Below are 14,644 nucleotides of genomic sequence, written 5' to 3'. Positions count from 1 at the left end.
ACCTGAAGTAAAGAAGTTCTTAAAATATGATACTTAAAAACCCTATCAACTTTTTTATTATAAATTAAGTAGGCATGCCATCCATATAATAAATCCCAGCCCTCCAAAGGGAGTATATCTACATTTGTTAAATTGACCCAATCACTAATTAATGTTAAAACCACAGCATCATAATACAATTTCAAATTCGGTACCTTGAATCCACCTCTCTCTCGTATATCTTGTATAATTTTAAGTTTTACTCTTGGTTTTTTCCCTGCCCAGATAAATTTATTGATACCTTTCTGCCATTCATCTAGGTTTGCTTCTTTTTTCAAAATAGGTATCATTTGAAATAAAAAAAGAAACTTTGGCAAGACATTCATTTTAATTGCTGCTATTCTCCCCAATATAGACAATTGCAGCTTTTTCCAATTCTCTAAATCCTTTTGTATTTTAAACCACAGCCTTTCATAATTATTTTTATACAGTTTTGCATTGGAAGCAGATAAGATAACCCCCAAATATTTTGCCTTATTAACAACCTCGAAACCTGTCAATCTAACTAAAATCTCCTTATCCAAATTGGTCATATTTTTTGACAATATTTTAGTCTTATTATTATTGATCTTAAAACCTGAAACTTGTCCAAACTGATTTATCAATTGTAACAACTCCATTACAGAATGAATTGGTTGAGACAAAGTAACAACCAAATCATCTGCAAAGGCCCTTAATTTATAATCATTTTTATTTATTTCTATTCCTTTTATATTAGGTGATTCACGAATTTTGATCAGCAAAATTTCCAATGTTAAAACAAACAACAAAGGTGACAATGGACAACCCTGTCTAGTCCCCTTTTCAATTGGAAATACCTCTGATAAACCTCCATTAACTATAAGTTGCGACGTTTGTTTTTGGTAAATGGCTCAAAGAGCCTGTAAAATTCTATCTCCAAAATTCATTTCCTCAACCAATCTTAACATAAATTGCCAATTTAACTGATCAAAAGCTTTTTCAGCATCTAAAAATATCAATCCTGCAGAAATCTGGTTGTTCTTATCCAAATATTCTATTAAATTAATAATTTATCTAACATTATTTTTCATATATCTTCCAGTTATAAAACCAGTTTGATCCATATGTATCAATTGATTCAACACAGTCATAAGTCTATTAGCTAAAATTTTTGAAAAAATCTTATAATCTACATTCAAAAGAGATATAGGTCTATAATTTTTTGGTAGAGTAAGATCTTGATCCTCTTTTGGAATCAAAGATATAAAAGCTCTACCCCAAGATGGGGGGGTCTCTAATCCCTGTAATATATTATTGAAAAGTTCCCTTAAAGGTTCTATCATCTCATCTATCAAAGTCTTATAATAAATTGATGTCAATCCATCAGTACCCGGTGCTTTGCCAGTTATTTTTTTTCTTTAGGTTTACAACAACGACTTACAACAACAACCCATCTTCTTGAGAGTTTCCCTGAGGTTCTTCATTTGACAGCCACTCAAAACTCTTTAACACCAGTTCGCTTCCCTTTAGACTGGCCTTCCCCCTCTTGGGAGTAAGGGACCTCAACCTTTCAGGTCTGCACTCCTCTGGACGTACCAGTGTTCCCAGAACACAGTCCATCACACTCACACAGCCGTTATCGCAGAAATCCTCCCACAATCGCTCTCCTGACCACCCAGGTACAATTGCATGGTTCCCTACTTCGGGGCAAAAGTGTCTTACCTGGGCCAGTGCACTGTGTTACCTGGTCTGGGCTTCAGTTGCTGATTTTCTTCCTTTTTTCCTGTTCTTTGATTTTTGTAAACCAGAGTTGTCAATTTAGTTTGGCTTAGAGCCTGCAAGGGGAAACTAGATCTCAGATAACTCCAGGCAGTTGAAATCAACAGGCGCGCTCCTGGATTTTACTGAGAACAGTGTCCCCTAGAAACTCTTAATGCCCGCATTCTCCACCAAGATTGTGAGGTGTAAAAACCCCAAATTTTGATACTCACAATATCTGACAAGTCTGGTTAACAAAACAAAGGTTTACTGAAGAATAACATAAAAAGAATAAAAAGGAAAGAGAAGAAAGAAGAGGTGTTTGCAAACGTGGCCTCCTGGATTCTTCCATATGGATTGGGTTCCAGGAGAGCATTGGCCTGGTTTCAAGTTCTGCATTTTATACATCTACAATGCATGTCACATCAAAGGAGCTCTTTCATCTTTATAGATATACTTTGAAGTTGTATTTAAAGTCATCCTGACCTCTTCCACCCATCTGCTGTTATCTTGTTTATTTGTAATTTTCACCTAGGGTCAAAATCCCCCTCTTTGATAGTAGGATTTCTGCTCAAAGTGTAAGTTCCTGTGTCCGGAGGATTTTTAGGCAGTAAACATTGAACAAATCTTCTCACACATTTGGCAGTGCATTGCTACATTTGCGTTACAGTTTACATTTGTGTTAAATAGACAATCTCATATATTGACATTACATTTCTACAATTATTTTCTACAATTTTATAAAAGAATAACTTTTATTTCCTTCATTTACCACAAGCAAAATTGGTCTTCTAGAAATGTAATTGCCATTGAGAAAAGAAGAAAAGAACTAGTCTTGCAAGAGACTTTATTTGGTTGTCATTCAACTGTTATAGCCTGTTGTTGTTGCAATGAATCCTGAACAAAAGAAAGAATACATAAGGAAAAAGGAATGTTCTGAGAGCTGGCAGCTCTCAAAAAACTGGAAGTAATAATGTAATCAAGTCATTAAAGAGACAACTTTCAGTCTATTTACTTCTCTCTCTCTCTGACAGAGGCTCTCCCTCCAGTGGGGGCTTACTGCACTACTTTTTAGTTTGTTTTCTTTTTTGTTTAAAAAGCACTTATATTTGCTGTTAAATTTCAGCGGCATTGTTTGGGTATGAATGCGTGGACAGAATAATCCAAAGACCATGAAAAACCCTTCTAGACACAATATAGCTCACATATCAGTTTTAGGCAACTGAAATATTGCAACAGAGTTTGCAATTTCAGCCTTAATGGAGTGAAGTATTGCATTATGTTATCCAAATTGACAGATAATTGGGTTTTCCAGTGAATGCAACAGGTCCCAACTTCTGTCCAGTTTAAATATGCTCAGAGATCAGTTATCCTCAGGGGTAAATTTTAATTTTGTGAAAATAGCTAGCACAACCAGGTAACACAAACTTCAGACATTTTTAAGCATATGATGCAAATTTTAAAAGGCAGGGCTTTGATCAGCTGATTGTAAGCACCATTTTGATATTGTTGACTCTGGCAAGACATACACACACAAACACACACACACAGTCCACCAGAGTTCATTTGGAATACTCCCCCAAAAAACCCAGGCTTGCTTTTCCTATCAATAGTCCCTTTTCCCAAGCTAGTTCACAAGGAACAATGAAAGATTCAAGTTATGTAGCCTGGGGAAATGTAATGGAAGGAATATACTTTTTAAGGTGAATGAAAGCTTTTATTTTTTTAACTAAATCTTATATTTACAGATCGCCCAGGTCTTATCAGCATTGAAAGAATAGAAAAGTGTCAAGAAAGTTTCCTCTTGGCGTTTGAACACTATATTAATTACAGAAAGCACCATATTGCACACTTTTGGCCAAAACTGCTGATGAAAGTGACAGATCTACGAATGATCGGAGCCTGCCATGCTAGCCGCTTCCTGCACAGGAAGGTGGAATGCCCCACAGAACTCTTTCCTCCTTTGTTCTTGGAAGTGTTTGAGGATTAAAAAGACTGGAAACATTCTCAGAAATTCTATAGCACTACTGGGTGTCATTTCATTCCATTGCCTAGTTTTTTCTTCTTATTTTTGGTCCATTCCCATTTTGTACCACCTCCTTTGGAGGATTATTTTTAATAGGCATGAATGAATGAAGATATCCCTTCAATGCGGGTACTTGTCACAATTGCGTTTTTTGTGTGTCCTTTACTCCTTTCGATGTGAATCCTTTGAGAGTTTAACCTTGAGAATTTTAAGTTTATTCACCAGCACTCAGGCGACCCATGTTTATACTCATTGTTTGGAGAGATATGGATAAAATATAAATAAATTGAGGAAGCAAGAAAATGGATAGATAAATCCTGCCTTATTTTATACAGTATTAACTCACTTTCTGGACATGAGACTTATGCTGAGCAATTCAGAACAATCTAGTAACTGTTAATCTTGCTGAAGATCAAATGAGATCAGTTGCAGTTATATACAACTTTAAATATAATTCAGATGTATTGAGTTCTCTGCAGTGTGCTCCCAAAACCAGGTATAGGATTGCAACTTTAGCTATGCCTAATTTCACCTTGTCGTGCTTAAGAATAGATAGTTTTATCCAAGTAAAACTCCCCCGTAATCATAATTTTATCATCATTTTCAGGTTGTTATTTTAGAAACTCAATTGCAGGTAATCCTCTTTTAATGGCTGCCATGTTTAGCAACTGTTCAATTACAGTGACATTGAAAAAGTAATTTTATGATTGGTCCTTGTACTTATGACCATTGCAGCATCCCCATGTCATTGACATTTGAATGCTTTACACAGCGTTCCACAGTCACATGATTGCCATTTGTGCACTTCACAGCCAGCTTCCATCATGCAGAGTTAATAAAAAAAGCCAGCAGTAAAATCACATTGCGGTCACGTGATATCTCGCTTTAATGACCATGAGTGATTTCTTAGCAGTGGGAGTGACACCTTAAATCCACTACAGTCATATGACGCTTCACTTAATCAACCTGCCGATCTGAATTGTGGTTGTTTAGTGAGGACCACCGTTGCAAAAAAAAACCCAAAATGCAGTCAGAGTCCTTTTTTTCTTCCAGGTGAACACAGTTTATCATTTCCTCATTTATTCAATCCCAAAGCAAAAACAATACAGGAAGGGAATAAGTACATTTAAAATTTCCACAGAGCCAAGGCCCTTGATCTCTTTGCTTCTTAATGGTAATTTGGATACATTAGAGCAGGGGTGTCATATTCGCAACGTCACATAATGTCGCAACATATCACGACTTTTTTCCATCACCGGCAATGGGATGGACATGGTTTTGCTATGATGCATCTGGCCCGCGGGCCGCAGTTTAATGCCCCTGCATTAGAGTAATAGTTAACTATATTTCTTCCACTTGCCAAAAATTATTTTAATAAGTAACTGAGTCAGTAGGAAGATATACTACTACTATTCTCAGTAATTCTGGACCCTTGGCACTTATATGTTTTAAATATTGACATGATAATGATTTAAGGGGTTCCCTGGTTCCTCCATTTTGTCTTTTCTAGCACATGCAATTCCTAAACCATAAAACATCTGTGCAATGAATTCTTCCCAATTTAATATGATACATCAGAAAGGTTTTCTCTGTCCTCTTCCCCCCCCCAACTCAACAAAAATTAATTCCAGTTATCTGTAATAAACCTTTTCACTCCCTTCTGTATAGTCATATATCCGTTTTCTACCTATATACCGACACCTTTTCAGTGACTGTAAAGTACCCTGAATCCTAGGATTTGTGAATCACATTTTATACAACCAAGAGATACAGGCCTTTAATTTTTTGTGAACAAAAACATGACATGGAAATCCGTTTCAAGAAAAAAGATTTGACAGAATGTAAATTGTTAGATACACTCAAGCTGTTGGATCTATTCCAAATGAATAGCTGAAATTCTAGATTCCAAATCATTTTGTCCTCTTTAGTAATATTTGCACTCAGGTAGACTGTCAGTGTGGACAACATTTGAATTATAAGATTCTTTTCAGCCATGCTTAATTCCATTGACAACAGAAGTTTTTTTCAATGTATATGCACCCAATAGCCACCCATTCATGATCAGAGCTCAGTGCAGAATTAGGTGTACTGTATTTAAGTTATTTTCAATGACTTAAATACACTTGATTTAAGTTTACAAATGGTAGTTCTTGTCAGTAAATGTGAAACCATGCAGTAAAACTTTCAGTCTATATGAATTGGAGAGAAGAAACGCTTCTTAATGGCAGGCTAACTTCAGTGTTTTAGTTTTTACAAAACAAAAGTTCACATTCCAGCTTGCTTTCTGTAAAACATTTTTGGTTCTCTGGCAACCTAAATCAAGATGTCAGTGAGTTTTCCTTATCAAGGATTGTTTTTTCTCCTGGATGATATCTTCTATGGTAGGGGTCCCCAATCTGTGGCCGCTGTCCAGTACCAGACTATGGCCTATTTGCAACTGGATTGTGTGAGAGGCAGACTGGCATGTGTGTGCAGCTCAACTCACATGAGTAGTGGGCGCCAGCACTTATAATCCCGCTCTCATGAGTGGCGGGCACCAGCATTTGCAGCTCTACATGCATGAGCATGCTGCTCACACAAATGGATCTGTGTATGTATACGTGTGCACATCTGCCCCATTCCCTCTTCCCCTTTCTCCCCACACAAGGCCGTCAACCTGTAAAGGTTGGGGAATGCTGTTCTATGGGGCTTCATGGGCAAGGGATGAATCATCTTCCTTTGATAAACTAGGCATGCTTACAGAATAGTCATATAAGGATATTGTCATTGGAGAAATATTTATAGACTATGCAGTTTCTTATCTTGTACAAATTTTTGATAACATAAACATTTACATATTTTCAGAGTTGACTATTAGCTTGAGAGCTCTAAAAATGATTGTCCAAAAACATAGTTGAATCAACTTGATATTTTTTCCAAAATGATCACATTTACATTTGTCTAGCCAACATATGTGAAGAATTTTGGTGGCAATCAGCCTATTTGGTAAGAAAAAAATGAAAATGTACCATGTTGTATGTTTTTTTTTTCTCTTCAATTCTACCTTTTCAGAACTCGGAGGTGTCCATTAGACCAGATGTTTTCATCAAAATAATGATAGCATTGCACTATTGCATTGCAAACTTTAGTTTTTTTTATATATGTGTGCAGTGTCATGACATGTCAACATGCCAGAGGATCACCTAGTGGCAGTAGAGAGACCATAGAGAGGGGATTTATCTTATTTTCCTATGCCATTTTTACTTTTAAATCTCCATCTCTTTTTTACTTTGCTGCAAAAAATGCATGATTTGAATATCTGTTATTAACTTTATAAGTAAAATTATATTCTAGCTGGTTTACATCACAACACAAATAGTTATTATTTTTAAAATCTTTCTAGTATTGCTATTCATCTTCTCTGTCCCAAATATAAATATCTATATTAATGTTTAGTTCCATGTAAACCTGTTGAAGATCATAACCTAACAGAAAAGGGGCATCCAGTAATGACTAGAGTACCTCACTTAATCTTTGGCCTTAAGTACCCGTGGAAATGTTGAGATTTTCTTCAAAGTAAAGTAATAAATAGAATCTAGGATTATTTTTCAGAAGAAGTCCAAAGTTTTGTTTTGTTGAAGGAGACAAGGAATGAATCTTGGATCCAACATGATACTCCACAGCTTTTCAATAATTTATTACTATAAGAAGAGAATATCTACTCCCATCCATTTATCTTGATTAGTAAGAAATCTCCCTATTACTGTGGAACAGTTTCAACTCTAGAGAACTATAAGATGTTATGTATAAAACATATAACAAACTAATGAATGCTATGTTTTGATTTGCACTAGCTCTTTATGATGTGGTATTCTAAAGCTTAGCCCACATTTAAACAAAAATGCATGAAATTGGTTCATATTTGATTTTCAGTGTGCTTTATGCTATTTAGACAACAATTCATCAGAACTCAAGAGCCATATTTTGATTTGTAGAAGATTAATCTCTCATTATTGGTTATCCCAACCCGAGGATTCCAATTGCTCTTCTTTTTTCATGTGTAAGTGTGCTCATGTTACAATGGTTTCCAATTTTAGTCACACCAGAGAAACATATTATTTTAAATTATTAAAATCTGATACCTCGGATTTCTTTTCGACAAATAAATCCTGCAAGCACTGGTATAATAGTTTAAGAAACATCTGGCAGCATCTTCAGCTATAGCTTTCATAATGATTACTAGGAGAGGTAAATTGTACACCCATTTATTCTTTGTGGGGAGGTCTTTTGACTGACTACAAAATATCTGTTTTTGACTATGCAGCTTTAATTCTGATTGTTTATGATGTCCCATGATGTTCAGGTTTGTTTTTTGCTGTAGGTATAGTATCAAGTGGAGCATCGTATAAAATATTATTTCTCTTTTTAAAAATAATTGTTATTTTAATGTGTCCTGCTCTAAATGATAATTATTTAAGCTGCTGTGGGTTTGGTGTTGAGTTCCATAATGTTTTTAAATTGGGAGAGAAGATAGTGATGGACTCTACAGTGACTTAGCCATTTTAAAAACAATAGTACTGTGCCAAAATATAGGTGTCAGAATCAGATATTGAACATTTGTGATTTATCTTTGTGTTAATGTACTGCAGTAGAATTAAAAAGGCAATGCAAAGTCAAAAAAAAATGGTTGGAAGGAAATCAGCTCTATAGACCACAAGATGAGCACATTGTTGTTAATGATGTATTCTATGCTATGTAATCTTAAAATGTAGATATCATATTGATATGCCACATAAATTGTCAATAACATCATTCTTAAGGTTTTTAAATCTTAAAGCTTTTCAAATGGAGCCAATATTTTTTGTAGGATTAGGTCTTTATAACCTCTATCCTCTGCTGAAAATTAGACTCAAAACCTGTGAGACTCATTCAATTCTTGCTTTATTAGAAAACAAGTGCAGTCCATAGGATTTTTAAAAAAAGATGAATAAAATGGGCAATTCGCTATCAGCCATTTGTACCAGAACAAGTTTCTGCCTCATTTTGATAGTTATGAAAAATGTTGAAAAAGTTGGGCACTCATTCATGATCTACTAAGAAATATTTCTTTGCTTGCCTTTTTTCAGCTTTGAAATAGCAGGAGATATTTTGCTATGTTCTCTTGTAATTTCTGCTAGTTTGATTTATCAGAAATTTCCTTGTGATATTAGGATGATATGACCTATATAAACTTTTATAGAAACTTAATATCCTAAGTAGGAGGGATTTATTTTCCTCAAAAATAAATAAATAAAAAAATAAAGATAACTAATTTAAAATAAAATAGGATTTCTTTTTAAAAACACAGAAACATAAATACAGATTACTATAATTCTAAAAAAAACTTTGGCCTTTCTCACTAAGTTTTCACTGTGTTGTATAAGTGCTATCAAATGCAGAGTCTGCCTTGCTTCTGTATATTAATCCTCATTCAACTATGTTGCCTTCAGAAGCAGTATTGTGCAGGTAAAAAGCTATTTGTGACTGTTTTGCACAGTTTAACTTTATAAAGCTAATTGTTATTTATGCACAAGACAATCAAATGTAAATCTACATACATGTAGATGGAATTGATGTAAATTATTGAGCACAATTGAAAATATTAATTTTGCAACTGAAATTATGAAAGTGAGAAATAAGATCATACTATGGATTGATAAGACAACTTTTAATTCTTTAAACTATTCTTTTCTTATGTCAATTATTTTAGAATTCCATAAAATGACATTTTGTTTCTTTTCATTTTATTAAGATAGATGCTGCTGAGCTTTGGATTAGCTTTGTTATGGTTTGGATTTCTTCAGACTAAGTTTGGAAGTACACAGATTTATTAGAAAGGCTAAGATTTTGGGATTAAAATTTAAATGTTTTGTTTGTTTTGTTCTGTTTTTTTCCCCTTTCAAACAGTGTTAAATATATGCTAGATGAGTAATATTTTTTCAGTCTAAAAACTATATTAAATATGTGATCATAAATGTTTTAAACTACCTGAAGAGAAATTTGTATATTTGGGAAAAATATAATTTTACATAGCTTTTGTATGCAGATATTAATATGCAATTATGACTATAGTGAGCATAGATTATTATGTAAGCTTGAATTCTAAAAAGAAACATCTTACAATTTATATGTGTTGGTGTCTCTTATTTCTTGTCATTGAATTTCTTTTCTTTTTAATATTAGATCAATGCTTAGAAATATATCCCCCTTTAAGATAGGATTGCAAATTTCCCTTTTCTTTAGGAGTACAATACACTTAAAGTTTATATTTGATGCCATCTAAGAATCATCCAGATTGTGCAGCCCAGACCTGATAGTCTTATTTCCAATAGTGCCCTATATATTTTATTTCCCAAAATAAAGTCATATGGAAAACGAAATGCAACGTATAATATAGAAACCTTGAGCTCATTCAGGTTCATTGCTATAGTATTAGGACATGTTTTAGAGTTGAACTTATTCTCTTACTAAGTATAGAGACTTAGAAAAAAATTAGTAATCTACATTGTAATGAGACCAAAAGTCTCATAAACAAAAGCCGTTAAAGCTGTCCAAATAAGATGTTCTAAATAATTATTACTCCCCAAAATTGAACAGGCTGAAATTATTTAAAATTAATGCCACAACATACGCCTCTATTGATAAAATGGAACAGTCCCAAATATTTTCACTCCTAGTGGTTGAGAATATTTCTGAGATAATATCAATTCAATTATTGTTATGAGTCATCTTCCTGGAACATGACCAAATGGCAAGGTATTGTCTAAAGAAAAATCTTCATCAGGATCCAGTCCAAGCTGGCAATAATCAAAAAGGAGACTGCTTTAGAAAAAACGTTGCAGTTTGTTGACAAGGAGAGCCAGACAGAAAGATGGCTCTGGAAAAACTGACCCATGTAGCAGAGTATGGTGGGTTTTTATACCTTCTGGGGCTCTTGAGATTGTTTTCTGTTCCTGTTTGAGGCTTTGTATTTCCTGTGTCATGTACTTTGACCTGAGTCTGAGTGTGCCCTTTTGGTATTGGTGGGTTAATCCTATTATGTCTCCTGTCCTTAGAATTTGGGTGGGGGTATATAGATTTTAGGAGTCTTTGTCTTCCTAATAGTTTAGGCTCCAACCTTCCTGAATGGATTATTACATCTGCATTTCTAAAAGCTGGCCTCTGTATAGTTTCTGCTTGGGGGAAAGAGGCTGGGGCTGGTTTCTGTCTTTTTTAAGATTTTCATTATTCCTTTAGGGAAATATATTCTGCCTTTTTAATATTCCCCAAAATATTTCTTTCTCTGGATTCTTTCCATAATAATACCCTCTTTGTGCCATAAGAGTGTGAGTGACATACTTTTACTGGCACAAGATTAAAAATTGATCTGGTCAGAGAGATTTGATGGGCACTTCTATGGGGCTCTAGGATGTGGGAAAACAAGCTTTTAAACTGTTAATGCAAAAAAAAGTGGGGGAAGACACTAAGAGAAGCAGCAGAAAAAGATCCCTGCAGTGGCTCCCAAAAGGGGAGCTTCCAAGCCATAAAGGTCTAAAAGTTTTGGCAAAAGTTCTGTTAGATGGAAAAAAAAATTATAGTGTCCAATATTCTGTGCCAATTCTTTTCAGATGTTGGATGTCACTTTGAGCTTCCAGACAGGTTTTTTTGAAGCACATGCCTCCCAAAATTCTTCACAGCCATGTTTTTCCTCAAGTACATAACCACTGGCTGCCCATTTTTCAAGGGTTGCTTCCTGCCTTAGTTTTAGTTCAGTGCATCCAAGTTTGTGATGTCCAATTAAAGTTAAGCCAGTGTGCAAGCCAGACTATTAATTTTCTTAAATTGCACACAGTGAGCCCTAGGATTCCCACTCTGAGTCCACCAGTGCAACATATTCTGGGCTTGGTTTTGGAGATCTCTTTTCTTCTCCTTCCTCAGTGAGAGCATATGAATTGCAAATCGCCTGAAGGGACCTGATTCCCTCCCCCTTGGAATTTGCAGGAAGTTGTGCATGTAAAGCTTTAATGCCACAGATAATCAGGCTGGAGCTTTACTGAAGGTAGGTGATGGGAATAGACTCAATGTGATTCTGAATTGTGTGAATGTAGCTACTTCTACAAAACATGTAATACAAACATCCTTGACAGATTTTCCCTCCCACCAGACAGAAGTCCAAGGTGTTCAGTACTTGTTATGCCAACCATTCCCAAATGCCATCCCTCCATGAATCCATTCAACTGCTTAATTACAATATAAATGTGACAAGAAAGAAAACTTTATGATAAGTTTCTACCTTCCCCCCCATAGGCTTTCCCTGTTAGCTTCTGAAGGTTAACATGGGGGCCAATGGCTCCAGGCCTCCTTCCTTCCTCTGCAGCTTTCACAGGCATCCTGGTGAGGGTAGGACTTGGGAAAATCTGTTCCACTCTGGTGGCATAGTGGCTTTCTAGGGTGACTGGATCAAAACCCATTTCCTGATTCAAATGAATGGAGGCAGATCTGGGTCAATGTGCTCTGCTTCCAAAGGTTGTGGGGTTCATCTCTGCAGGGCTGAAAGACATGAGAACAGGATCCCCTCCCCCCTTTCTGGGTGGACTCTTCCAGGAGAGGCTTTGCTGATCAGACAAAGACATGGAGAACAGAAGATAAGAAATGGAGAAGTAGATAGGGGAGGGTAGCTTGCAGTCAGAGTTTGAAAAGACATTACTGCAGTTATTAAAGAAACAGATAAGCAGACAAAATGGGGACACCACAGATGAGGACAAAAGAGAGTTTGGATTCTGGTAAGAACAAAAAAAATGAAAAGTCACTTCTGAAACTGAACATTTGCAACATGTTAAAGAGGACTTAAGGACTTGCAACATGAAAATGCTGGGCAGCTTGGGAATGCTGAAAACTCCAAATAATTTTAAAAGCTTAATATTTTAAGGTGTGCAATTTGCTAGGGACAGGATAGTCTACCTTTTACATCTGATTTCAAAATATTTAAACATCATGACAGCATTTTGGCCAGCAGTGTCAATAAACAATTTAGATAAAAATACCACATTAGAGATTGAAAATAAATGCTTATGTGTTCCAGGATTAATTCCATAATAATTTCACTGATTAGTGATAGGATAAGAAAAGTAATTTAAGATTATTTCCACACACAAGCAAACTTGAGCTCATGAGGCTCTTGTAGATAACACACTTCATTTTTCAGGAAAATGATAAAACCCATTTACAACACATGCAGAAAAGGGAGAACGAAACTTTTCCTGTAGTTGAACTTAAAACATTCCCTCCTGACAACTTTGGGCTGTTCTTACAAGTACAGAGAGAGAAAGGGAAAAGGGGGGGAATTTTTTTTTTCTTCACCCTGTTTGCTGGCCAGACAAACTGAATGAGAGTATTTTCCTTTTGGTAGCTTATTTTAAGCAGAATTTCTAGCAGAATTTTAGAATTCTTTTCTCTTTGGATTAGAGACAACAGTTACATTTACCTCAGACACAAAGACTTTGACACACATGCATACACAAAGACAAGGGAAAGAGAATAAAAAAGGAAAACAACTCTTAGTTTTACACATCCTGATCATTCCCACCATAAATCTTAGTTAACTCAAATTAGGGAAGGCACAAATCTTAAACATAAAACGTGTTTGCATAGAAATAGAGAGAATCACTATTCCTATATTTTATTTTCCTTTTTCTTTTAAGTACCTTTATTTAGCCAAATTAGTTTCCCAGCAAAGCCCTGAGCAAAGCCTATTCTTCATAATTTTCTCTTCATCATTTTTTTTTCACCTCTTGTCCCACGCCACAAGCAACTCTCCTAGGGTGCTCCTGTCACAACCCACAAGCTACAGCTTCCCATGTTCCTCTTCCAATGTGGGGTTTAATTAGCCAGGTCTCCCTTTGTGGCCAAACTCTGCTACTCCACCTGTCAGTTTTCAGACAAAACTGGGAGAACTCTGGTTCCCTCACAGAGTACGGGCACCTCCTAACCAAGAAACACACCGCCTGTCACTTTGCTGACACTGAATTGGTAGTATTACATGAGGATGATTTTAATGTATTAGGTGAAAACGATGAAATCTTTTATACTTGTATCAATAGTAATTCCTGTTTACCCTTTGGATTGATTTATTTTCAACACATCATTCAAAAAGTAAATTTAGCATGGGTTTGTCACCTGATCCAAATGCTTTACTGCAGGATTTTGTGCAACATTTGAATACGGCAGCATAGAGATAATAATGATCTGGGTTCTTCTATCTACAACTATTATCATTAGTGATCTGAGCCTGGTTGGCTAGTATGTTAGAACAGGGCTTTTCAACCAGTGATACGGGTACCACCTGTGGTACATTGGCACCTGGTAGGTGGCATGCGACCATCCTAGAAAAGTAGTAGCGGGGAAGGGGAATGAGCTGAACTGGTGGCAGCACGGCACAAGCCTGAGCGAGAGATTCCTGGAGCTGCAGGGCTGTCAGGACTCAGCAGAAGCGCCAGGATCACTGCTTCTTCAGGGCTGTCAGGGCTTAGTGGAAGTGCCAGGATCAGTGCCAGGCTCCAGCTGGAGCTCGGTGCTGATCCTGGCACTTCTGAGCCCTGAAGAAGCACCAATCAGCTGGAAAGCAGCACTGATCCTGGCACTTCTGCTGAACCCAGAAGAAGCGCCGATCAGCTGGAATGTTGCAGCATCTCCAGGGTCTTGTGATTTACATTCAGATGCTTGGCAACTGATTCATATTTATGATGGTCACAGTGTCCCAGGGTCATGTGAAGTGATCAAAACCTGCCGCAATCACCCAGCAGACGGGGGGGGGGAATAAAAACCAAACACCCCACACCCCACCCCCGCTGCCAATTCTTAACA

The 14,644-nt window shown here is 36.2% G+C and overlaps 1 protein-coding gene across 9 annotated transcripts in view; it reads left to right on the top strand.

Moving 5' to 3' along the window:
* THRB (thyroid hormone receptor beta) overlaps window positions 1–9,929 on the top strand; it is a 288,188-nt gene extending 278,259 nt beyond the window's left edge. For all 9 annotated transcript variants that reach the window (XM_039343673.1, XM_039343665.1, XM_039343671.1 and 6 more), the window contains one exon: window positions 3,507–9,929. In XM_039343673.1, the coding sequence (XP_039199607.1) occupies window positions 3,507–3,748 (242 nt within the window). In that variant the 3' untranslated portion in view covers window positions 3,749–9,929. The remainder of the gene's footprint in view (window positions 1–3,506) is intronic.
* Window positions 9,930–14,644: the final 4,715 nt, after the last annotated feature.

Source organism: Crotalus tigris, unplaced genomic scaffold, assembly GCF_016545835.1.
Source record: "Crotalus tigris isolate CLP2741 ecotype Arizona unplaced genomic scaffold, ASM1654583v1 scf7180000017871.4482833, whole genome shotgun sequence".
Lineage (NCBI taxonomy): Eukaryota > Metazoa > Chordata > Lepidosauria > Squamata > Viperidae > Crotalus > Crotalus tigris.
This window is presented reverse-complemented; position numbering and strand designations above follow the sequence as displayed.